The 26,151-nt window shown below is 41.2% G+C and overlaps 1 protein-coding gene across 13 annotated transcripts in view; it reads left to right on the top strand.

The window, feature by feature from the left end:
* The window catches only part of PRRC2C (proline rich coiled-coil 2C), a 75,450-nt gene that overhangs the window by 5,827 nt on the left and 43,472 nt on the right, over positions 1-26,151 (top strand). For 12 of the 13 annotated variants that reach the window (XM_081866698.1, XM_081866706.1, XM_081866705.1 and 9 more), the window contains exons 2-15: positions 2,355-2,505; positions 3,975-4,152; positions 4,368-4,477; positions 10,528-10,662; positions 11,717-11,958; positions 12,339-12,418; positions 12,900-13,033; positions 13,122-13,209; positions 13,972-14,086; positions 15,671-15,745; positions 17,854-18,415; positions 20,470-20,630; positions 21,859-22,117; positions 24,844-25,057. In XM_081866698.1, the coding sequence (XP_081722824.1) occupies positions 2,391-2,505; positions 3,975-4,152; positions 4,368-4,477; positions 10,528-10,662; positions 11,717-11,958; positions 12,339-12,418; positions 12,900-13,033; positions 13,122-13,209; positions 13,972-14,086; positions 15,671-15,745; positions 17,854-18,415; positions 20,470-20,630; positions 21,859-22,117; positions 24,844-25,057 (2,468 nt within the window). In that variant the 5' untranslated portion in view covers positions 2,355-2,390. The remainder of the gene's footprint in view (positions 1-2,354; positions 2,506-3,974; positions 4,153-4,367; positions 4,478-10,527; positions 10,663-11,716; positions 11,959-12,338; positions 12,419-12,899; positions 13,034-13,121; positions 13,210-13,971; positions 14,087-15,670; positions 15,746-17,853; positions 18,416-20,469; positions 20,631-21,858; positions 22,118-24,843; positions 25,058-26,151) is intronic. The other variant, XM_081866700.1, reaches the window with a different exon arrangement.

Genomic DNA, 26,151 nt, shown 5'->3' with positions numbered 1-26,151 from the left:
CATTTTTACCTAGTAACCCTCATCCTGGTAAACTTCTTGACCTCAAGCCAGGCATACTGGCAGATGTGGAAACCTATTTATTTCATTTTCCTATGCTTTGATGAGAGTATGAATGATTCAGCAGATGCTGACATATGCCATTTGTAATCTGGCATATATTGATAGTCAGAACTGTTACATCTCCTCTTTAGTTTGTGATTACATACCACTTGAAACCATGTAACAGTTGACTCTGCATACCATATACAGCTGAGGCCTTTTTTGCATTTTTGGAATCAGAAAGGGGGGGGGCTATTTTTTTTATATATTTTTTTTAGTGTTGGACCTTCACAACATCACAGATGTCATATGCAGCTAGTATAGAATGAGGTGGCTAGCTTGCTTGTGAGCGAATACTACTGCCAGCAAACCCCAACATAAGATGTGATTATACTGTACTTGGAGCATAATTGTATTACAAAAAGTGAAAAACCTGTTTGATTGACTACATATAGGCTGCACAGTCTATAGATGTATGTGATGGTTTACTGAGAAAAATGTTGTAGAAAACAAAAGAATATGGAAGCAATATTTCAGCAATATTTCAGCAAGTGATGTTAGTGTTTTGTTTTGTTTTTAGAAACTTTGAATTGGATTTTTTCCAGTAATTTTTTTACTCCCTTAAGTTAACAGAGTTCTGATTTAGTATGTTTAATTTATATTTAGTAAACAAAACTTCTAAAAGTATTGTTATGAGGTGTTAACTTTTCAAATATTTATACAGAATAGAAGATTTTCTCAGTAGTCAAAAATAACAGAACACAATTTTTTTACTACATCATCAAGTATGTGATGTTACTCAAAGAGTTAAATTCTTTTAAAATACCTGTAAATATTTTAAGGTATCATAATTCATAGAATACATTTCTCTTTCATTATTTAGATTTTAATGTGATGTGGTGAAGACACTGAAAACTGTTAACATAACAAGTTTTGCATACCTGCAGAGTTGTTTGCATAAATATATTGACTTCCTAGGAATCAGCAATTATAGCTTTGATTTTATGTTTGCCATTCTAGCCATAAGGTTTGCTATTTCCTTTATTTAATATTACTCTTCAAAAAATTATAGAACTAGAGCGATTCAGTGGAAAATGTAACATGACATGACATGATCTTAGCTAAGAATGCAGTTTGGGATGACTCTGTTGTTAGCATTAGTACATCTGAGCAGCAAGCCATATGATCTTGTGCAGATTAGATTTGTGTAGTGGTAGTTTTTGGTGGAAGACAAATTGCAACAGGAAACATGCCATATTTCCTCAGCAACACATTGGTGTTTCAGTTGTGTCCATGGAACTTCTATATTTGTTTGACTACAGGGCATGTATAATATACCCGAGGAATGATCAGTTCCCTTAATTTGCCCACTGATGATCAGTTTCTTTAACATGCCTACCAGGCCTTCCCATTTGGCCCACAAGTCAGATGTGGGGCAGATAAAGACATGGCTCAACTGTAAGGAGTTTTTCAAGCTTATTGGCAGCACCTGCAAAACCCTGTGCAAAGGGGTTCCACAGGATCTAACTTATCAGCTGATTTTCTGGTCATGTGGAGTACTTTGCTTTGGACAGCATGAGACCCAACAGTCAGCTGAAAGTTTTGCAGGCTGTGCATTCATTTGCCTGTACATGCAGGCAAAAAAGAGTCACCTGATGTCATTGTGATGTCAAGTGATAGGTGGCTGTCCCAGTTCATCTCTCACATTTGGTCCATGGCAGTGGAGAGCCAGATCCAGCTTCCCACCCCGATTTAAATATAACATTTAAATCACATAAAGTGTTTTACTGAATTGTTTTTCTTTTCAGATACTTCAGGTCAAATACCTTTAGCTGTTGGGGAAACACAACACGAAAAATTAACCTGACATACTTTTTGGATTTAGTTTAATTTACTAAATATGTTAACATCCTAACTAATTTTCGGGTGAAATCAGAACAAAAAAAGTTAGTTCTAAATTTTCTGGAAAATCAGTATCATGGATTGTGAAATTGTTTTAATGATGAATGCATGTCAGCATCTCAACAACAGTCTTTCAGCAGCATTGTTTCAATGCTGTGTTGCAGTTCATCTGACCACTGCCTGTGCTGTGGCAGTTTCTTGAGCCAAGTATTCCTATACTCTGGTAGGAGAGCCCATCCTGTTACATTATCCATTGTAATACACAATAGGCAGAGCTACAACTATGTCATCATGGGACATTTGCAGCAGCACCTTTCTTTCTGAATGCCTATTTTCTCAAATAAGCTATGTCACTTTCACTGGTTAACATGTCTATTTATTTATTGTCTAATGAGTTTTCCTTTCATTTTGAGGGGGTGAGCAAGGAGGCTCTAGCTCAATGAACTGAAATGTCTGAAAAGTCAGGACAGAACACAAAAGCAAAGGATGGAAAAACCAAGTATGCAACACTTAGTCTATTTAATACTTATAAAGGAAAGACTCTGGAAACACAGAAAGCTACAGGTATGTAAAGTAATATGAGCTGCTACTGTTTGAGAAATACTCATTGCTGATAGCTTTGTTTGCATTATTAAAGTATCTCATCTAAATTTAATGAGCTGTTTATAGTTGGCTACCATTTTGAGTTATATCAATGATGTCCACCCACTTGCACAAGAGGACTGCTGATTCTCTCCCCCTCCAGTCCCTCCCATGCTCTCCAGATCTGCTCTGGAAGGTCCTGGATGCCCTTTGAGGAGGAAGGCAGGATATGAATTTAACAAATAAATAAATCTAAATAATGTGTTTAGTTTACTACTGTTGAACACACTACTGAGGGAGGCCTATCTTGCATTCTTTCTTTAGGCCTTCTGTGAGCCTAAAGAGCCTGTATTTCTCTTTTGGCAGGCATTTTGCCTACTAAGTAATGTACTTGTTTCAAACTTCCCTAGCATTTTATCCTTAACTTGTTGTCTGCCATCTATGATTGTTTTGTGCATTTTGAATTTTATTTTTTTTATTAGGCTGTTAGTGTGCTTGAACCTTTTTAAATAGAACCATAGAACTGTAGAGATGGGAGCAACCTGAAGGGTTATCTCGTCCAACCACCTGCAATTCAGGAATTACAGCTAAAAGGCGGGAATCACATCTAAAATATCAGAAGCCCCACTCCACAGTCATTCAGAGCAGGGTCTTCAGTGTGGCTGCCCCTCTCCTGTGGAACAAAATGAAGGAACCCACTGTGTGAAAGCATGCACCAATAGAAAAAACGGATTCAGGCCAAAATATAAAAACACAATATGTAACAAACAAAGTACAACGAATATATTCATCACAATGCACTCGCTATTACAAGGCATACGATACATACAAAGTGGTACTCCAATACGAGTGGAGAAAAAAACCTTCAGCCTGTAAGTTAACAAAGTCCCACACCAGGTACAAGTTGAAGCTTCTGCTGTATACTGGCTAGAGCCAGTTCGCTTTGATACTGGGATCACCAGGCTGCAGTCCCGATTACTACAGCTGCTCCATCACTTTCAATAATTTCTTTGCATTGGAGATAAGAAAATACATCATTAATTGTAACTCTGTATTCACTTTGATGTTTTTGGAGTACCGCTTGTATGTATTGTATGCCTTGTAATAACGGGTACATTGTGACGAATACATTCATTGTACTTTGTTTGCTACATATTGTGTTTTTATATTTTGGCCTGTCCCCTTGTTTTTTCTATTGATGCATCCTCTCCTGTGGAATAGCATCCTGGTTGAGATATGAGAGGCACCCATTTTATGGAAACAATGGAAGTCATATTTGTCTCAATAGAAGGACAGGGTACACGTAGAATAAATACCAAAGCAATCCTAACTTGGGATCTAGGAGCAATGGATTCGCAGATCTTCCAAGTTCTACTTAGAATCATATTTCTTTGATAAATCTGTACATTTCTGTGACAGTCAGCAGTTTAAAATGTCTTTTCTTGATACAGTCACAACACGCCATGGATTACAGAGTCTTGGAAAAGTTGCCATTTCACGAAGGATGCCCCCTCCTGCTAATCTCCCCAGTCTTAAAGCAGAAAACAAAGGCAATGATCCTAATATAAACATTGTGCCTAAGGATGGCACAGGATGGGCTTCTAAACAAGAGCAACACGAGGAAGAAAAGTAAGTTAAAGGTCATACTGTAAATTCTCATTAAGCATAGTGGTATAAAGTTTTGGTATATGCCACAAGAGCACTTTGGAAGATCCATGGCAAACACTTTATTTAATGATCCAAGAGTCTGAATTCTCTGTCTTCTATAAGTAACATCCTCTTTCAACCCCTGCTAAAACATTTGTGCTAACAGGATTGCTTCTTCACATTTCTTATGGTTTCAGACCGCCAGAAGTGCCACAGACCCAGCCAAAGCCTGCAGTTCCTGCTCCTCAAGAAGCACCTCCTGTTGCCAAATCATGGGCCAATACCAAGCAAGGTGGGCAGGGTGATGGTAAGTGGAGGTGGGCCGGCCTAGTTGGGCTAGCAGTTCCGCTTTGCATTGCCATCTTAGGACAGTTGGTCTTAATTTTTTGAGGCAGCCAAAATTGATAGCATTGTAGAAGCATTGTTCTTGGCTGTACTGTACTTTCATTCAAGGAAACCTCATGTCTTTTGCAGTTTTATTCTGATGAGTAATTTAGCATAGATCACTTGATAGAAAAGTGAGTAATGATTTTATATCGTAAAACATTTTAGAGAGAACAAAAGCCCTAGACATCTAGTTTCCCCCAAAAGTTTAAATCTTATGTCATCCATTTATCCATTTCTTTCTTTCTCTTTCTCTCTCTATCTCTGTGTTTGTAGTTTAAATTAATAGCTTTGAAGGTTGAGTGGTATGATTCATAAGGTACTGATAGGCTTCTTTGGGGCCTTTTTACTGCTTTCATTAAGGATTTTCATTCCAGTCTGGTAAACATCCTCTGCCTCTTGCATTTGTTTTCTCTAATTAGACTCTTCTTCAGTTTCACAGAAGCCCCACTTTTGATAAGCCTTGCCATTGTAGGTTGTTGCACATCAGAGTCTACCATCTTCCCTCCCATCTGCAGTACATTCTAAGTATTCCTTCTCCAGAAAAATAAAGGGGAAGTAGCATCGCTCACCATCTGCAGTTCCTCCAGTGGCTGTCAAAACTGCTTTTTGTGCTTTTACCTCTTCCAAATCCTTATTTAATAGGGATGACAGTTCTAGAGAATTTAACTCCTCCAAAGTTCTTTCCTTTTCCTCCTCTTGGCTTCTGAAACACTCTCCATCTTCAATGTGAGACTGGTTCATCAGAGTCAATGAAGATCTGACCTGCTACCACATGGGTTCCAGTTGAATGCTCTTTCACCTGTTCCTCAGAAGGCAAGGCTGTCTTCGGTTCAAAAGGCTCATCTTGAATTCCTTCTTCATCAGCAGCAACAAGGCCCAGAGCCACTAACAACACCGCCACTGTGGCCCACAGTAGTAGCAGTCACCGCGGCACAACCCGCCTGGCCTGCTCCATCCCTGTTGCCCAGGGTCCCTTCCCCTGCCGCAAGAAGAGACACCAACACCCGAGTAAATGCAGTTGAAAATGATAGCTTTACATAAGATTGGGTCAGTAGTGGGTGTTTTATATGTGGGAGATTTCTTATCCATTATGTGTCACAGCTATCATACATGTAAGGGACTAACTGTACAGTTACTTTTAACTACACATCTGCCAACTATTTCTGGTCAGATTGGCTAGACATTTTGTTGGGCCTCTTACATAAATTCCATACTGCTCAGTGCCCAAACTCAAGTCGCAGCAGTATTCCCTCATAACTTTGAGCTGTACTTTGAGCTGCTCATGGTGCAACTTCAAAATGATAGTGCTGTTCTTAATACTTTCAGTGGGGAGAGAATCGGCGTTGCACAGGGCATCTTGCTCTGACCATATGCATATGCATACCACTTAGCAGCAGCATATTTTGAGATTCATTTCAGCCTGCCTCGCAACACACACTTTGTGAATTACAGTATTACAGGGCTGAGAGGTTCTAAAATGTCACTGCAGATCAGTTGATTTCAGCATTCTTCGTTGCAGTGTTTTTCTTAGACATCTCCAATTAATTTCAGTAACTCTGAATAGAATTTGGATTTAATAACTTATATCATAATGTAATCTGGTTCATATTAATTAAACTTAATAGTTGCTTGTCATCCAGAGGTCTCCAAGCAACTTACAGCAATACATTATGCACACATGCTTAATACCATAAGGAAAGACCGGGGGGGGGGGCTGTCATACAAATTCATCAGTATATCACCTAACGTAACATGTAAAAACAAAAACAATACATGAAAGGCATTAACTATAACTAATAATAAACAAAGAAGATTCCCATCACTAATTAGATAACTACTCTCCCACTCTCTTTTTTTAACCACCCTACCCAAAAGTCTGCTTTCAAGTCAGCTGTCACAAGTCCATGGTGTGTGGGTCCATTGTCCTCCAGGGATGGTCTGGCATCACTCCTCCTTTCGGGGGAGTTGTAGCAGGCAAAGCAGGAAGATGATAGCATAAGTTTTACCTGCTTTGCACTTGATCTGGCTACTGCTCCTCTTCTGCTGCTGGTGGTAGGGGTGCAAGACAAGCTTCATAGAAGCTAGGTCTTAATGTTTTCGTGGGACAAATAGTGTTGGGGTGGCAATGGCTGATTTTGTGGTTAGTCTGATTTCTCCCTCAGTTCTTACAGAGAAGAATTTCAGTTCCAGCGTTAGAACTAAAAAATATTTTCTTCTGACAAGTTTATTATAATTAATTGAATTTGTTTACCGCTTGGTCTACTGAGAGTTGAAGGAATATATATATATATATATATATATAAAATCTCCAACTAATTATTTCAAGATTCATTTAGAGTATACCTGATGACAGCTGTCAGCTTCCATGACTTTCATGGAACCTGGTCCATAGATGGATATAATAAACTTGGACTAGGTGGGCACTGGCATAGTGGAACACACAGTTATTTAAACATTATGTTGCTTGGGAAAGCTTCGGTTGCATTAGTGAGCTGACTTAAGCCTTGCATGGTCTGTTATTTTACCAGAACATCAATGCTTCACCCTCAAACTCTTTTTCTTTTTTTGCAGTTAAGGCAAGGTGGTCCAATGCATGGCCCAAGCACCATGTGTGCCCCTCATGGCCTTTTTTGGCAGCCCTCAGCAACATTTGACTCCCCACCCCAGTCTTTGCACTGCCTTCCCAAAGTTGAGTAAGCAAGGTGCTAGGCTTTGGGAAGGAGGCAAAAGGGCTCTGACAGGGTCCTATAGTTCTTCCACCTCCTTCTCAAAGCTTAGTTAGCATTTTTCCAGCTTTGGGAAGGGATGACAGTTCTAGAGAATTTTTTTTTTTTATAATATTTATTAAAGTTTTTTAAACAATAAACAAAAAACATACATAATAACATAGTCTTTTCAAATTTCCACATTTCATTCTCCTCTTTGGACTTCCTCACATCTCTTGTTCCTGCATTCTGAACTCACAAATTTTGCTAGCAAATTATTTACTTGTTTCCATTCATATCATATAATTATCCAATATTAAATCTCAAATTTTAGAATTTAAATCACACTTTTGAGATCTTAATTTGAAATATTGTTTATCCAAAATTTGTCTTTTCTTTCAATTACATTCAAATTTACATTCCTTATTACTAATTTGTTGGAGCTGTGTTATTACAAATCTTACATCTTTCTTAGCTTTCATACAATTTACAATGTTTTTGTAGATAATCCTTAAATTTCTTCCAGTCCTCCTCCACCAGTTCCTCTCCCAGGTCTCGGATTCTGCCAGTCATCTCAGCCAGTTCCATATAATCCATCAGTTGCATCTGCCATTCTTCCAGCGTGGGCAAATCTTGAGTTTTCCAGCATTTAGCAATGAGTATCCTTGCTGCTGTTGTAGCATACATAAAAAAAGTTCGATCCTTCTTTTGCACACTCTGGCCGACAATACAGTTCTAGAGAATTTAACTCCTCCAAAGTTCTTTCCTTTTCCTCCTCTTGGCTTCTGAAACACTCTCCATCTTCAATGTGAGACTGGTTCATCAGAGTCAATGAAGATCTGCTTCACCCTCCAACAGCAGTTTTTATTGTGTGAAACGTTTATGATCAAAAGGGTATCCAAAGGTGCATGTATAAGAAAATTGATCTAGAAAATTTCTCTCCCTAACATCTGACCCTCCTGATGCTTCTGGACTACAGCTCCCATTATCCCTGACCACTGGCCATGCTGCTTTGAGCTGAAAGGAGTTGGAGTACATGGTCATATTGCTGTGTAGAAAAGCATAAGGAGTACCAGGCCACCCCCACTCCAAGGAGCTTACTAAGGCTCCAGTACAATTAATAGCTACTCAGAAATATAAGCCCTGTTGTTTTTGATGGGATTTACTGCTAGGTAAGAATGCAGTCTCTACCCCCTTACCTGGAATTGAGCCCCATTGAACTCAGTTGGGCATGTTTCTCATTGACAATCATAGCTCAACCCCTGGTGTCTCCAGGTAGGACTGGGAAATACCCCTGTCTGAAACCCTGGATAGCTGACAGTACTGAGCTAGATGGATCAGTGGTGTGGACTTGGTATAAGACAGCATTCAATCTTTCTAGCTTCCAGCATGGTTAAAGATTGCTAAAGTATGCTTGTAAATAGGCTAGTTAAAAAGTGGTACACAGGGAAAACATTAAGGACTAATTTCACTTTGTATTTATATGTAAAGTTGGAGATTTTTAATGGACATTCAGTATAATCTACAGAATGACAAGTGGATTGTCTACTCTTACTTTTTTTAGAGTGTGCTCTTGTGTATCAGGAATGTACACAATCCTGCTTCCTCACATTTCTAGAACTTTTTACATTGATATTTTGATAAAGTAAGAATCATAATTCTATGAATACAGTGGTAGCTTGGTTCTTGAATGGCTTAGCTCCTGAACGCTGCAAACTCGGAAGTAAGTATTCCAGTTTGTGGACTTTTTTGGGAAGCCGAACTTCCGACGTGGCTTCCGCTTGACTGCAGGAAGCTCCTGCAGCCAATTGGAAGCCGCACCTTGGTTTTCAAACGGTTCCGGGAGTTGAGCAGACTCCTGGAATGGATTAAGTTCGACAACCAAGATACCGCTGTATATTATTTTAAGACAGTTTCCCTAAATTTGCAAAAGTAGTTAAAAACAAGTACTGCTCTAATTTAGATTGAAAGTCTGTGTAGCTATTTTGTATTGGACATTTGAATAAAGCAAAGAGGCTTTTGCAGTTTCTTTATCTTGAAATGTTACTCTAACAAATAAAGTAACATTTATTTGTTAGTAAAGGAACCTTGTTAGTTTTGCCTAGTGCTATTTTTCTAGAAAAAGAGTTGTCGGAATTCACCATGAACACCTCCTTCATTCTCATTAGAATAGCAATTGTTACCACCTGAGTGGTGCCAGAACTGGGTTCTGACAGGTTCCAGTGGGAAAAAAAACTCCTGAGGAATTGTAAAAGATCCTTGGTTCAATTCCTGTCATCTTTCGGTAGAGCTGGAGAAGACTCTGAAACTCTGAGGAACTACTTTCAGCCGGGAAAATGATACTACGCTAAATGGATTGGCGGTCCAGCTGTGTAATATAGCTTCTATGGTTCCAATACTGAAAATAAATTAGAAGAAAGAAGGCAAATTATTTCTTTGCATTTGGCAGATGACTAGTTGCTTCATATCTATGGAAAGCAGAGATTTTTCATTTAGTATCACTAAGAGCACAGTCTAAATCCCTGGCCATCAGCAGCGGAGCTTGATGGAGTAGTGTGACTGCTGCCACCACATCCACAGCACTGTTGTCTGTGCAGACCAGGACAGAAATGGGGGGGCATGGAGAACAGCAGCAGGGCCAGCACAAGATCCAGTGGATCCTGTGGCCACCCAATCCCTTAATGCTCCATGCAAGTGGTCCCTTCACTAGCACCAGTGGTATCTTCTGCCCACTCACCATCTAGGCATGCCCTTTGGGTTGTTCCTCACCAGCAGAGCTGGACTGGGCAGGACAATTCTGCTTCATTCAAAGCCTCTCCAGCACGGCAGGTTGAGGGTTTAGATTGCTCTATTGTACAATTGTTACTATTATCACAGAAGAACCAAAAACTATCTTCTGGCCCCATTTATGTAGTGTGTTCTTAAAGCAGGTTTCTAGGCTATGTTCAAATGAACCTCTGGTTATGTTAAAGCTAGTGATCACAAGTCGCTGCCATTATAGTTCTGGAAAACCTTTCTGTAAGTAAGATATTCATATACTATATATTTAAACAGAGCAGGCTACTCTTTGCTCCTTGCTATAGCTTCTTACCATAAGGAAGACAATTGATCCAGTAGTGGTACTTGAAGTACCAGGATCTCTTATGGAAGAAGTATTTTTTACTTGAAATTGGAGACTAAAACAAAAGCTTATTTCGTTCCACATCGCAGATTTGGATTTTCTGAACTGTTAATTACTGACTTGCATTTTTTACAACTATCTCAGGTCCTGGAGTTCAAATAAATAGCTATTTCCAGCAAGAGTTTCCTAGTCTGCAGGCAGCTGGTGATCAAGAGAAGACTAAAGAGAAGGATGCAGCTGAAGAGCCTTATGGTCCTGGGCCCAGTTTACGACCACAAAGTAAGTTACACATAAAATGTAATAATAGTTTTGAATACAGTTTTAATTAGTTTTTAGCCCACGTTACCATTCTTAAAGTAATATGCAAATGAATTCTACCAGCTCTTGAAGAAACACTTGTTCACGTAGACATTTGCTTGATCTCTTGACCTAAATTAAATATTAGTCAATGAAGCTGACAACAAGCACAGACAGATGCTCTAGCTTCCTCCTCTGCATCAGATGTAATTGGGAAAAAGCATTTTTTCCGGTTTTATATCCAAACTGAGCCCAGTAGTTTGCCCTTCTTCTAAACATAACTTATAAAAATTCTGACATGGTTTGCATTCATGGTAGTTGAGATCAGGGATGGGAAACTTGTGGCTCTCTGGATGTTGTTAGACAACAACTTCCATCCTTGGCCATGTTGGCCAGGGCTGATGCGAGTTTGAGTCCAACAACACCTGCAAGGCCACTAGTTCCTCATTCAAACCTACAAGCAAATCATGACTGCTGCTTGTCTACAGTCATTTTCCACCTGATCTGTTATGCAGGCTGTAGGTTCATTGGCCTTTAGAAATGGAGCAAGTGGTGTAACTGGAATGTCAGTTAATGCATAATGCCAACCATAATTAGCACAAACTACAGTTTGCAAACCCACTTCAAAATGTGGCTTTTGATTGGGTTTTGCCAGACTATTGCATATTGTGGTTAACCAATTCAAACACTGCATTAAACTATAATTCAGCTTCTTTAACCACTGTTTAGTATAGTGCCTTAATTGAGCCCTATTTATTGATTGATAGCCCTACTTAAAACAGCAACTGCTGAATGTTCTCGGTTATAGAGAGCTTGAATTGATCAAGTTAAACAATTTCTGTGGCTAAAGTGGACTAATTCTTGGTGGTGTCACAGCTCAAGTAGGCTGAGATGACAGTTTTGTCACTGAAGGTCCTTTTTGGGGGGTAGGGGTGGATGAAGCTGGTGAGAAATATACCAAGCACTTTTTGCACAACACAAAATAAATGGTGTTCAGAAATCTGTTTAGAATATAACCTCCCCTATCCCACTGCAGATGTTGCTAGCTGGCGAGAAGGTGGAGGCAGGAATCTGAACTCTCCAAATTCCCCAACTGATCAAGAAGCAAAACCTGTTGCTCAAGAAGACGGTAATGTGCCTGGAGCAGTAGAACAGAGTGATGGCCCCAAGGTACCAGAGAAGAGGGATATAAGGATAGCGCTGCCACCTGCTCCCAAGCTTAATGGTCAGCAACAGCCTGGGATCATATCTCAGTACAGAGCAATGATACCACCCTATGTAAGTCATGTCCATCAATATCTTGTAGACTTCTTTCTCTTGAGGGATCTGAAGGGAGGGAAACTTTCCTTTGAAGTGGAATTGCTAAGCTCTTTGCAGCTATGATGTTTATATTCTTGTTGCTGTTAATTGCTGAGAGTCATTTTCTCCTAGCAAGTGATGTGATTGAGAAATTGTGATTGATTGCAAGGGACTTGCAAAAAGGCACACATCTAAATAACTTAACTGTATAAAGTTGTCAATTTAAGAGTTTGTTAATTTTAGGTAGACTTCAGTTTTTATTTCTGGTATATTATATAAACGCTCACTTTCCAATTTATATTTTTGGCATTTAATTAAAATACAATGTTTACATATCTGGTGTTTTGTTTTTGCCTTAGATGTTTAACCAGTACCCCAAATTGGCATATCCTCAGATGCCAGGTCCCAGCAGGTTCCCTGCTCCATCTGAGGCTACCAGGTAAAAATACCCATTACATGCATTATTTGATTACTGCTCTTAAAACTTTTTGATATCACAACTATATTTGCATAATGCATATATAGTCTTGTTTAACATAATTTTAAAACCATGGTTATTTTAAACTTTAAAGAGGATGCAACAATACAAAGCATAAAATTACTATTGATGATATATATTGTCGTGTGTCTGGTATATATTAAATTGTCTCTCTATTCTTTCAACAGCACAGGGGAAACCTCAGACACCCAAGCACTTAATATGTCAGCACCTAGAACTTTTTTCCTTTCTGGTTCTTTAACATTTGATTCTGACATCTAGTAATTGAAAATAGTTCCCTTTGTTAATTAAACTTGCTGTTTGTAAACAAGTATCTACTTCTTTCAATATTGAGCTTAAACTAATCTTAAGTCTCTTCAGTAACTTAACTATGAAATACTGATATATAAACCCTACATGATAGATTGCTTTCTTTTTCTAGAGGACCAAGGGGTAGAGGGCCCTCTTCATGGAGCTCAGAAACTGTAGAACGCCCAGCCATCCTAAGTGCTAATGAGCTCAAAGAACTTGACAAGTTTGATAATTTGGATGCTGAAGCTGATGAAGGCTGGGCTGGTAAGAACATTAATATCAGTGAACATTTAACTGGTTGCATATAGAAAAGTGTTTTGCAGTGCTGACCTACCATTCTTTATTATTCTAGGAGCCCAGAGTGAGGTAGATTATACTGAACAGTTGAACTTCAGTGATGATGATGACCAAGGAAGTAACCAGAAAGAACAGTATAGCAGGTGATTTATAAAACACACACACACAATATATTCATGTTTAGAAATCTGAAATAATCAGCTAGTATTTGTACTACATTTGTAAAATACCTTCGAGAGACTGAGAGTTATGTAGTAGCTAGAGCAGGGGTCTGCAACCCGCTGCTCAGGAGCCGCATGTGGCTCTTTTACAGCTTTGCCGCAGCTCCGGGGCGGATACTAGCGAGGGGAGGAGGCGCATTGTGCGCCCCGACACTCCCCACTGTGGCGGGCGCTGTACTGGCTGTGACGTCGCATGGGGGACGGTGCGTGCGTTAGTCACGCACCGTCCCAACGTCACCTGCCCGCCCACTACATTGTAAGGGGCATGTACGCTGGTCACTGCATTGAAAGGGGGCATGTACGCTGGTCACTGTTTTGAAGGGGAGTGAAGAACACACACACACACAAAAAAAAGGTAACTTGTTAATTTAACGTTTATTTCTATGAGGAGGAGTAATTCTGAGGGGTCAAACAAAGAAATAATTTTAAAAAGTGACAAAAAAGTTATTTTTATCATGACAAGTTTTGTGGCTCCCAGGTTTTTTTTCTTCGGAAACGGGTCCAAGTGGCTCTTTTTGTCTTAAAGGTTGCAGACCCCTGAGCTAGAGTTTTGGATGTGGGAAACACAGCTGTAAATTGCAACTTGAGAAGATTAACATAATCCTCATAATTAACATAAAAAGCATGTTTCATGTAAAAAGGGTGGTATGCAAAATATGACCTTTTATGATCCCCTTCATGCAGTAATGAACCTACAAAAGATGTGGAGAAGAAAGATTCAGGAGAACATAAATCATCTGCTCCTTTGCAGTCAGTTGGTTCCAAAGTGCCATATAATAAAAGCAACTACTTTGATCAGGTATTTTTATCTAATCACTTTTCTCTCCTGATGTATAAGTTACAATTTAGGTGTGCATTATCCAGATACTATTGTAATAGAACTAGTTAAGTGCTGGTATGCCTCTCCAACCAGTGTTAATGAAATTGTAAATGAAGTAATGAAACATGCTTTGGAGGGGAGTTTACATAAAATAAGGGTGTTGTGCTGGGGTTTTTTAGGTCCCCCCCCCCAATTACTCTTATCTTAGCTGCCCTTCTGGCTGAGCTGCATTTTGCATCCCAACAAGTTATAGCCTCTCTTTTTGAGGTAACCACTTGGTGTATTGAATTGGTTAGTACCTTTTAAACCTATCATCGATTAAGTGGGGTTAAAGGTGATGGAATCCAACAGTACAGTGGTACCTTGGGTTACAGACGCTTCAGGTTACAGACTTCACTAACCCAGAAATAGTACCTCGGGTTAAGAACTTTGCTTCAGGATGGGAACAGAAATCACAGCAGCAGTGGGAGGCCCCATTAGCTAAAGTGCTACCTCAGGTTAAGAACGGACCTCCAGAACGAATTAAGTTCTTAACCCGAGGTACCACTGTAGTCAAAAGACCTAGTCTGTCCATTTCCATTTGGAACATTTTGCATATATCTGATCTGCCATATATGTGATTGTTGACAAAACAAAGGGTTTTTTGGATGAACAGAAAAAAGACTTACTTTCTGAGATAGCAAACCTGTGTCTATGTGTTCATGTAATTGAATGCTCATACAGCTTGAAAGATTCTTTCTAAATAGAGAATTGGCATTTTTTAACTTTATGTGCATCTAAGTGTCTCCTGCAAAAGACAGGTACCTAGTCTCTGTGCTGACATGGAAACTGACTGGAGACTGCATGCCCCTTACGTTGGCACTGAGAGATTTTGAGTCTGAAGCCTTTAGCACATTTGAACTCCAATTATCAGAGGCACTGAACAGATTTGTGGTTCAGCTGATTTAAGAATGTTTGATTCTGTTGCTGGATATTTTGGGGATTTTAGTATTGGCATAGAACGATGAATCTTAACCCAGGACCCCTGGCCTTGGGGTTGATGGAAGTGAATGAAGCCAGTGCTGGAGCCAAATCCTTGCCAGTTTCTGTTGGCCAGGACAGGAAAATCACATTTTTTGTTCTGGTTTGCGTATTGTTATGCTGCACCATGTTGCTGCAACAGAAAGGCCTGAATCAAGCCCCTGGCCTGTCACTGGGCCCGTTTAGGATCCAGCAGCTCCCTGGCTGACAGTATTCCACCCACTCAAAACAACCCTTTCGGGGGTGTTGTGCCAGCCACTGCCAGTGGGAACATGGCTGGTGGTAACTCCCAAACAGTGCCACACCTTCATTGACCACAGTGTCTTCAATAGCCAGCAGCACTGGACAAAGGGACACCTCTGCCCTTTTCCCCTTCAGGAGCATGAAGATGTGTGTGTTAAGAATGATTCCTAAGTGAGTAATTACATGTTGTGTACATCATACTGAGTACATCCAACTGAAAGGGAACTAGTAAAGGATTAAATCAGCAGCATTCGGCTTGTTTCACAAGAATATTTACAGTTGTGCTTTTTAATCCAATAGGAACGCAGTCTGACACCAGCCCAGTCTTTAGTGCTTGAGAGGGGCAGTTCTGGGCTTCAGCCAAAATCTGTTCAGGTATGAGCAAAATTCACCTCTGGGCCCAACTATCAATCCCTAACTTTCTTTCTTTAATTTTTTAGTAAAATGTAAGATTATGCTTTGCATAGTAGTCATGCAGTTCACATTGTAATACATGGAAGACCAGCTGATTTTTTCATTCCGTTTCTTTTTTCCTTTAAATGACTTTGTAGAATTCAAAGAGGCCTTTGGATGTGTAGCAATGCATGACCAGGGAGTGATTTCCCTCTTCAAGCTACAGTCCCACACATCGCATCAAATGCTGCTCCAAGGGCCCTCCCTGATCCTTAGCAGTGCCATAGTAAGGCAGAGGAGGTATATGCTCTGTATGGGAGGCAATAAATCCCTGGTGCCTGTGTTTAATACCTATGCACAATCTTCTGGATCCCGGCTGCAATACTTTGCAGTAAATTACTTTCAGTTGAGAGATTAAAACAGGCTATCTTCTCCACACCTTACAATCCACATTTTTAAAATGTAGTAATTCCATAAAATACAGCACAGGGAATTGAACTGTGGTCTGCAAACTTCATTCAGGTGGCCCACAGCATGTCTTTGAAGAGCATGTAACAATTTTAATTCTGTGGAATTCAAATTGTGATATGGGTGACTCAGCTTACACTTGAGTTACATTCCGGGGATAACACCTAAAACCAAAATGACGTATGGTCGAAACACATTAGGTTCAGTGGGCGGGTGCGATTGCCAAAGTCTTTCCCCCCAAACACTCACCACCTTTCCATCCCTTTTAAAATCTTAAAAGAAATTTTGCCAGGTGCATAAAGCTGAATGCACAAAAGTTAAATGTGCACAAGTTACAATTAACATGTTCAATAAAACACCTATAAGCAGTGTTAGAAACTCAAATATATAAACTAATTGCCAGATCGCAACTTAAACCTAGGTTATGGATGCCACAATGGAAAGTCTAGGAGCCCTTTTTCCCAATGAAATTTAGTAGTGGTAGTAGTCATTTCATTTCTATACTGCTTTATATTTTAATGAAAAAATCTCAAAGCTTTTACAGCATTAAAACATCAAATTAAATAATACAGAATAAAACAAGTTCAAGCCTCAAGGAAAATATTTCAGATTCTTCTCCAATTGACATTTTGCTTCCCCCTTATTTATTTACCCACTTAATTTATATAGCTTGCCCCATAGCAGAAGTACTGTAGGGAGCCAGTAGTGTGGTATAGTGGTTAGAGTATTGGACTTGGACCTTGGAGGACAGGGTCAAATCCCCACTCAGTCATGAAGCTCACTGGGGGACCTTGGGCCAGTCACAGCCTCTTAACCTATGTCACAGGGTCATTGTAGGGATTAACTGAGGAGGAGGGTGATCCATGTACTCCTTGGAGAAAAAGGTGGGATATAAACGCAATAAATAAGTTCTTCTGCTTAGCTTCTTAAGGACCCAGCCAGATGGGGATGTCATTTGCCAGCCCGGCATACAGAGATCTCCACATGGTTGCAGTTGGGAATTTCTAACACTGCATATAAGAAATAAAAGAAGCAATAATATATTTAAAAATCCTGCAGCACCCTGCATAGCGCATTGTAATTGCTACAACAGGCAGAAAAATAATTAAGTGTTCTGCCAAGACCCTTTGCAATTTTCCAAGTGGTCCATGGGTGGGAGGAGTTTGGAAACCACTGCTGGCAAATATTTATTGCAGCTTTTTCTTTATTCTTTGCTTGTCAGTTTACAACAAATTGAAAAGATGCTTTTAGAGTAGTAGGTGTTTGCACTGCCTTTAGCCCTGGCATTATTCTCTGTTAAGATAAAGTTTTCTTCCTCCTTACAACTTTTAATTAAGGCCCAGTCTTCTGCACAGCTGCCCAACTAGGGGGAAATAAATAGAACTCAGGGATTTCTAGCAGAATTGCACATTTCTAGTTTGCATTGCTTGTGATCAGCACTTAACTTGTTAGGCCTAACTTTAGTGTGAGACCTTCTGACAGTTCATAGATTGAAGACCCCTGTTTCAGAGTTGCTAAAAGAACCATAGAATCCCTTTGCATATACACATATACACTTCTGTAGTGGGTCTAAAACTGCCTTTGTTTGAGACTTTTGCACTTTTTTATTTCAAAAAACATAGCATCCACTTCCAGATCGCTTGGCAGGGCCAGGAAAGCAAGGTCCCTTTCCTCCTAGGCCAACACCAGATGAGGATGAGATTTGGAAACAGAGGCGAAGACAGCAAGCAGAAGTATCTGCAGCTGTAGAGCGAGCCCGTAAAAGGCGAGAGGAAGAGGAGCGAAGAATGGAAGAGCAAAGAAAAGCAGCATGTGCCGAAAAGCTAAAACGGTTAAATGAGAAATTTGGCTGTGTAACAAAACCACCCCGAGAAGACCCACTGAAAGAAAAAGAAAAGGAGAAGGAAAAGGAAAAGGAAAAGGAGAAGGAGAAGGAGAAGGATACTGATAAGGAGAGGGAAAAAGTAAGTGAAAAGGAAAAAGACACAGTGATAGAAAAGGAAAGGGAAGAAAAAGAAAACCAAGAGAGGGAAAAGGAAGCAGAGAAGGAAAGGGAAAAAGTGGAGAAGGAAGAAGCAGAAGAGAAACCAAAAGCTGAAGTGTCTGAACCTCAAGAGCCAATCACTCCATCTGTTACAGTTGAGAAGCCACAAGAAAGTGAAAGCAGCAGTAAAGAGGAGAGAGGTTTGTACCAGTTATTTTGTTTGTTTAAAGTAAGCAACCTGCTGTCTGTAACTAGAATCCTAACTATAGCACTGCCTAAGAACTGTACAGTGGTACCTCGGGTTGCAAACACCTTGGGTTACAAACACTTTGGGTTACAGACTCAGCTAACCTGGAAGTAGTACCTCGGGTTAAGAACTTTACCTCAGGATGAGAACAGAAATCGCACGGCCGCGGGAGGCCCCATTAGCTAAAGTGGTACCTCAGGTTAAGAACGGTTTCAGGTTAAGAACGGACCTCCGGAACGAATTAAGATCGTAACCAGAGGTACCACTGTACTACTTTTAGTTTTGGATATATTGAAGGAAATGTCGTAAATTGTTTCAGAATGCCTCATGGGTAGCAAATCATAAATGAGATAAATAGCAACTGCATTCAGCATCTTGTAAACTAAGGCTAGAAGACAAAGCTTACTTGGTTGCGATTACATGTGCCTAGATCAGTGGTTTTCAACCAGTGTGTCATGGCACACTGTGGTGCCTTGAGTTATGGGTCAAGGGTGCTGCAGGCAACACTGGCCTCTGTCCCTCTTTCCCTCCCTCCCTCCCTCCCTCCCTCCCTCCCTCCCTCCTTCCCTCCTCTGATGCCCTCTCAAGTCTCTGCCTCCTAAAGGCTTGCACAGCTGTTTGTTGCAGCAGCGCTGACTACAAGCTCTCTAGGTGAATGGTGCCACTGGTGCTGGCCAGGGGGTGCTGGTTGCCAGGAGCTGAGGCGGCCTTGGAAGGGAACCCAGCCAGCCAGTCTACCCCAGCCCTTGCTGTTGAGAATGGACAAATCGGTGGGAGTCTGGGCAGGCAGGCACTGCGCTCGCTTTTCTGGTGCTTGCTGTGTGCAAGGCCTGCCTGGAAGCTGAGTGCCTAGTGCTGATAGGGAGCCTTTCCACCATGCAGGCCCTGCAGCACCCACTGCTGCTACCCAGGCTAAGGTGCTGGCCTCATGTTCACCTTGGGCCACTAAGGCTGGGGGCTTCCTTTTCCCAGGCCCCTGTGGGGCAGTGTGAGGAGGCACCTCTCTTTGGGGCAGGGTGGTGCAGCTCAGAGACCAGGAGCAGCAGCAGCAACTGCCTGGATGACTCTCAAGGAGAGGAGAGGAGAAAGGAGGCTGCGGGAACACCCCACGAGAGAGGGTGTTCGAAAAAGGGTGAGAGAAGGGGTGACATAACTGGGCTCCTGAACCCCACAGGGTGCCGCAGAAATAATGTAGTTGGTCAAGGAAGCCGTGAATTCAAAAAGGTTGAAAACCTCTGGCCTAGATTATAAAGTAGCATTTGTAATAATCTGAAATAATAAGTCTTCTGACAGAAAATTTATAAGGTAGGTTTAAAACAAACCATCCTGATGAATACTTGAAAGGTCAGGAGCAGGATACATTTGCAAGCTTTGTCTAATCAATTTTGAATAGTATGTGCCACAGTCCAAATAAATAAGTATATTAAAAACATTGCTTCAATCCTGCATGCATTAAAGTTAATGGGGTTTTAGTTGCACCAGGATTGCGGCCAATATACACATTGCTAAAAAAGCAAGCTGTCACTTATGTTTATTAACAGAGTGCTTAATTTGCAATGAGAGCTGCTTCAGTGACAACTTCCAAAAAGCCTCTAAAAACACATGGTTTTAATCTGCACATCTATTCCAGATTTATGGAGATGAATTCTTGTTTAAGGTGAGATTTCTAAACCGTTTGTAGATCAGGAGCATAATAGGTAATGGCCTCTGTTTATTACAAGGTGTCCTGAACTGTGGTCTGCGCACTTTCCATAGCTTACGTACCTATTTCCATGGGGTGTGCTTTCAAGGTAACATTTTCTTACCTGTGCCACATTTGTGTAGTTTCTGCCTCTCCTATTCCCCAGTTTCAGCATTGCTTTGTCATGATGTCCAATAAGTCTTTTAAAAAACCCACCTACATTAATATTTAAGATAATTGGAGTGGTTTTTGAGTTTGAGCTTGTAATCATCCATATTTATCATCCATGGTGCCAATGTTATTTTTCTTTTGCATTCCCTGGACAGTGTGTCAAGCTGTTTCCACCACTCAAGAAAGCAATCATAGTGAAAGAGAAAGTTCTCACGAAAGCGAGACTGATTCTGGTGCTCAGCCTCGTCCTGCTATTTCTTCTGGCTATTCAAAACAGTTTCAGAAATCATTGCCACCAAGGTTTCAGAGACAACAGGTAAAAGGATAGCACTTTGAAATTAATATATATAGTTATTAAATTGTGGGAAATGAAGTTATGGGTTGGTTTGGTGTTTTCCCCTTGCTTTTATTATGTATTTATTTATTTTGCATTTCTGCACTGTGAACTGCTGTGAGATCTTCAAATGAAGGATGGTATATAAAATTCATAAATTAATAGTATAAATTTGCATTCTCAGGGTGAATAATCATAAAACTTGTTTTGGGGTGGGGAGGGAATTGTGATTTGTGGTTAAGGGGAGACACCAGACAAGTAACTAAACTTTACTGTAAGATCTGGGTAACATGCAGTAGTTGGCAAGTAATAACTTCCCGTATTCATAAGTGTTTTGTAACCTTTGCTGTTATTCAATGATCTGTCAGCCATAGCTTGCCATCTATCATATTTAAGATTTGCAAATGTTACCATGCTGGAACTAAGCATTCAAATTACTGTGCCAGATGACTCATTTGTCTGTCCACTATGTTCCTCAGTGCTAAGATAGGCTTGTCTTCCCCATCCAAGTTTTTGCAGTAATGGTCCTCCTTGTTTCCTTCTTTTTGTCCTCAGTGACCTAGTACAGTCATAACACTTCCAAATGCTAATTCCTCCTGTCCTCATTATTAACCATGGCTGAGGTTTATGTCTATTGTCTTGGCCATATCTAGCAAACATTAACCTCATAATCAGAGCTTGAAGCTTAAGAGCATTATGTATGTACCAATGAATTACAGTGGTTCCCCGCAAGACGAACGCCTCGCAAGATGGAAAACCCGCTAGACGAAAGGGTTTTCCGTTTTGGAGGCGCTTCGCTAAACGAATTTCTCTATGGGGTTGCTTCGCAAGACGAAAAAATCTTGCGAGTTCCCGCGGGTTTTTGTCGCTTCCCCCCCCCCTTTGCTAAGCCGCTAAGCCGCTTATCAGCTGTTCCACTGATAAGCCGCTTAACAGCTGATCGCTAAAAGCCGCTAGACCGCTGATAGCGCTAATCCGCTAAGCTGTCAATGGGCTTGCTTCGCAAGACGAAAAAACCGCTATACGAAGAGCCTCACGGAATGGATTCTTTTCGTCTTGCGAGGCACCACTGTATTGGGTTCAATTGGAACTGGAGCATAGCCAAAAAAGCTCTGAAATCAGGTGCTTAAAACATTTTTAGGGGAAAAACTTGTTTAAAAGCATTTTGCTATAGCTTATCAAAAAATTCATATTTTCTCTTGCTTTATAGGAGCAGATGAAACAGCAACAGTGGCAGCAGCAGCAGCAGCAGCAGCAGCAAGGGGTCCTACCACAGTCTACACCTTCTCAGCCTTCTGCTGGCCCTGTTCCCCCACCACCACATAGACCGCTCTATCAGCCCATGCAGCCACATCCCCCACATTTGGCTTCTATGGGCTTTGATCCACGGTGGCTCATGATGCAATCTTACGTGGATCCACGAATGATGTCAGGAAGGCCTGCTATGGATATGCCACCCATGCATCCAGGTACAAATCTCACCTATACTAAAGGTGTTTACTTGGCTCTCAATTTGTTGCTCGACACAATTCAGAGTGCTTCTTTAGAGTTCTAAAGTCCTAAATGGTTTGGGACGAAGGTCCCTAATGGTTTGCCTACTCTAATATGAATCGGTATGGCAATTGAGATCCTCCTTTGGTTGGCTCATTTTAGACTGATGGCTACTGAAGAAGTTGCTTCTTAAACTCCTTCTTAAAAGAGATGCATCTTACACCTTTGTTGTATCCTAGCAAAACCTGTTCTTGTGTGGAATTATGGTGCTCTAATTTTGGCGATTTAATTTATTGTCATATGTGGTGTGTTTCACTACATCTGGCTGCCTAGTTTATTTCGTAGATGTTTACTGATTGCTAAATTAGAGAGTTGCTGTATTGCTTTGTTTTCAAAAGGGGTGGTTTATGTTTGTTTGCTGTTATCCCAGTGGTCCAAACATATTTTCTTCTATGATTACATGATGGCTGATCTCTAGTGATACCTCCTACCTCCCTAAAGTATTTTCTCCTGCCTTTATAGTGAACGAGTTCCAAGTCTGCACTGTTCTGCTGATTTTTATCTGATTTGTGCAAGGTTCCTCTTTTGTAGGCAAGGGAGAGAAAGAAGACAGCAGTAGTGAACACTGTTCTTTCCAGGCTGAGCTTATTCCTGGCCCACAGTTCTTAGGACTGTGAGCAAGCCTCACAGCTGCGTTTCATTCCCTTTCCCCTTTGCAAATACCATATTTTTCGCTCTATAGGGCGCACCTGACCATAGGGAGCACCTAGTTTTCAGAGGGGGAAATCAAGGGAAAAAATATGACACCGCCCCCCCCCCAAGCTCTGGGAACAGACCTTCTCCTTACTATTGCGGGAGGTGGGGGAATTCCCCCATCTCCCGCAAAAGCCCACAGGAGGGAGAAGGGACAGACTCGGCCAGTCAGTCCCTTTTCCCTCCTTGGGGAAAACCCCCAAGAGCGGCGTGCTCTTTAAAGGCTGTGCGGCTCCTGCGGGCTTTTCAACCCACCACCAGCCTCAAAACCAGATTGGGGAGCCGCGCAAAGGCGTTGCGCGCCTTTCCGCAGCCCCCCAAGCTTGTGGGGCTGGCAGTGGGGGGAAGCGCTGCTTTCCCCCACCACCAGCCTCAAATACCAGACTCTCCTGGATTCAACGAAAGCAATGCGAAGCCTCCGGAGCGCAGGCCAGGGAGCCGGCATCCGCTCCATGGGACACACACACATTTCCCCTTAATTTTTGGAGGGGGAAAAGTGCGTCCTATAGAGCGAAAAATACGGTAATTCAACAGAGGCAGGAGGGGTGGATAAGTGCATTTAGGCTTGCCTTTACAACCTTTGTTCAGGCTCATTGAGCTCTTCAATGCAGGGTGTGGGTCCCAGTCCCTGCTACCTTTTTTCATCTGATCTTTTCCCCCTCTTGGGATTTCTGCATGTTTATTTCTCCTCCGTCAGCTGAACCCATTCTTTGAGGGGCATATAGGATTAAGTGTAGGCAAAGTCCCGTTATACATTTCTTTGAAATGTTTTTTCGGTGATGCACAGTGGAATCCTACTACCTGACCTGTTCTTGGGATGATTAAGAAACAGTGGTACCTTGGTAGTCGAACGCCTTAGTTGTCGGGGAAAATTTGGCTCCCAAACGTTGCAAACCCAGAAGTGAGTGTTCTGGTTTGCAAATGTTTTTTGGAAGTCGAACATCTGATGCGGCTTCCGATTGAGCGTGGGAAGCTCCTGCAGCCAATTGGAAGCCGCAGCTTGGTTTTTGAACTGTTCCGGAAGTCGAATGGACTCCTGGAACAGATTAAATTCAAGAAACAAGGTACCACTGTAATTCCAGAGGCTTCTTCCTGTTCCCAACCCCTCTCTGTGGGCTTAAGCCACTTTATTGGGGTTCTATGCAGCTTAGGAAAGCTCTCTAGAAATTGCATTGTCCTTGGGCACAGTCTATCAAGAAAATTACTATGTAAGTTTTATCTATGATGGCATAGTTGTTGCTCATTTCAAAGGAGTCTGGCTAAGATATCTCTTTGACAGACAGCAGAAAGCTGCAGGTGCTTTTTTTGTTTTCTTTTAAGCTCTGTTACAAATAGGAAATTGCTGAATACCAGCATCAGTAATTAGTAACATTACTAAACATTACATTAAATGCTGCCAGTTGTACTCTGTTACCTTTAGGCCTTTTCTTTCCACAGAACATATTCAAAAGTCAGGATTTGCCATGGTGAAGAGGGGAGGGATCTTAAGATGCTTTCAAAATGTGCTGCTATATTTTTTAATGGGCAAGCAGGAAGGTTCTAGCATTTGTAGAGTTTTGTGCTAGGCACAGATTCTAAGTACTGTGATGTTGTATGCTAGTGAGTCTATCACAGTACTTCATGAAGAAAACTTTACAAGCCTTAGAAAAGTCACTCCACAACAAAATTTCTTTGTGAGTGGAAATTTTTTATTAACAGCTTCTAAATTTAAAAATTCCATTTGTAAGATCATCTTGATGTGTAGGGTTCTGAGACTGTGACGAGTGCCAGAGTGCACGGAAACGCCATTTACCTTCCCATAGCAGCGGTATGCTTTCAAACTGCTAGGTTGGCAGAAGCTGGGACAGAGCAAAGGGAGCTCACCTCGTCACATAGATTTGAACCGCTGACCTTTCAGTTACTTTTTTGAGCTGTATGGTTTAACTTCTTAATTTCAATATCTCCATTATAGGAATAATACCTCCTAAGCCACTTCTAAGAAGGGACCAGATGGAGGGGGCAGGAACTGCTGCGGACTCTTTTGATCATGTTACTCGATCAGCAAGGGAGCATGCTATTCCTCTGTCAGAACCGCGCATGGTGTGGGGGTCAGAACCATATCCTCTTGCAGAGCCTCAGCAGACTACCAATCCCCCCAAAATCCTAGAAGACACTGAAGATCCAAGGTAAGCTTTGGGATTCTCTTACTGTATTCTGTTTATCTTTTTCTGCATTATCCTACTGCATCTTGTGCATTTCACATACCATAAAACAGGCCTAGGGAATATCTGGCTCATGGGCCAAGTTAGATCCATCTAGGGTTCTAATTTGGCCCACAATATTGTTTCCCCAAACCACTTCCTGTTGCTTAATACCAGACATATGTGATGCCAGTTGATATATAGGTAAGGATGCAGCTGCAAAGGAACAATTATGAGCTTAAAATGGGCTCCCACTTATTCTTTTACAAGGATAGCTCACTGTTAAGGAATCTCCCTGGGATGTGTTGCACTAGGGAGTTCTTGATGGGTTCACCTGAGGGGTCTGAAGCTGAAAGCAAGACCTTTGAATGTGTGCTTTCATCTGTTTGGTGTTCACAGTGCAAAGGGACTCACTTTCAGTGGGGCCTTTTGAAGTTGTTACCTTCAGACAAAGCTTGTGATAGTCCAAGTGTGTTGAGCATGAAATCCAATAACTGATTGCAAGGGGCAATGCTGTTGTTTGCAAATAACAAATCCCTTGCTTCAAGTTGTAAGACTATATTAGGGACACATTTGGGGGCACAAAATATATTTCTCAAATGGGTACTTTGTGTTCTTTCTCTAGGGATTCATTAATCCACAGTATGCAAGGTTGGACTCTGACCATAATCTTGGTAACTGCTCTGGCTTTGTACACTTTCAAATATGAAGGGATACAGTGAGCTGAGTTTTTTGCATGGTAGACCTTCAGTAATACAGCTAGAACGTTCAGTGTACCTCATATATTTTATTGAATCTGAAGTGACCGGCAGAATGATTCTTCCTAATTGGCTGCTTCGGGGGTTTGTTAGTGCAGTTTGGGGGTGGGGGTGGGCACAGACACTGACATGGCCAGTTGTCAGGGCAGGGGTGATGTGGGTTGTAATCCAGCAACATCTGGAGGCCAAAGGCTAGCCACCCGTTTTATCCTCGTCCCCCACCACAAGTTCATTGGCTAAAATGCTCTCCAGAAATGATTTTCTGTCTCTTGTGAACATTGTATGGGCTAATCCTACAGCAGTTGTCCTGCATTCTTTTTA

This window comes from Podarcis erhardii (genome assembly GCF_964252035.2).
Source record: "Podarcis erhardii genome assembly, chromosome: 6".
In the NCBI taxonomy this organism is placed as follows: domain Eukaryota; kingdom Metazoa; phylum Chordata; class Lepidosauria; order Squamata; family Lacertidae; genus Podarcis; species Podarcis erhardii.
This window is presented reverse-complemented; position numbering and strand designations above follow the sequence as displayed.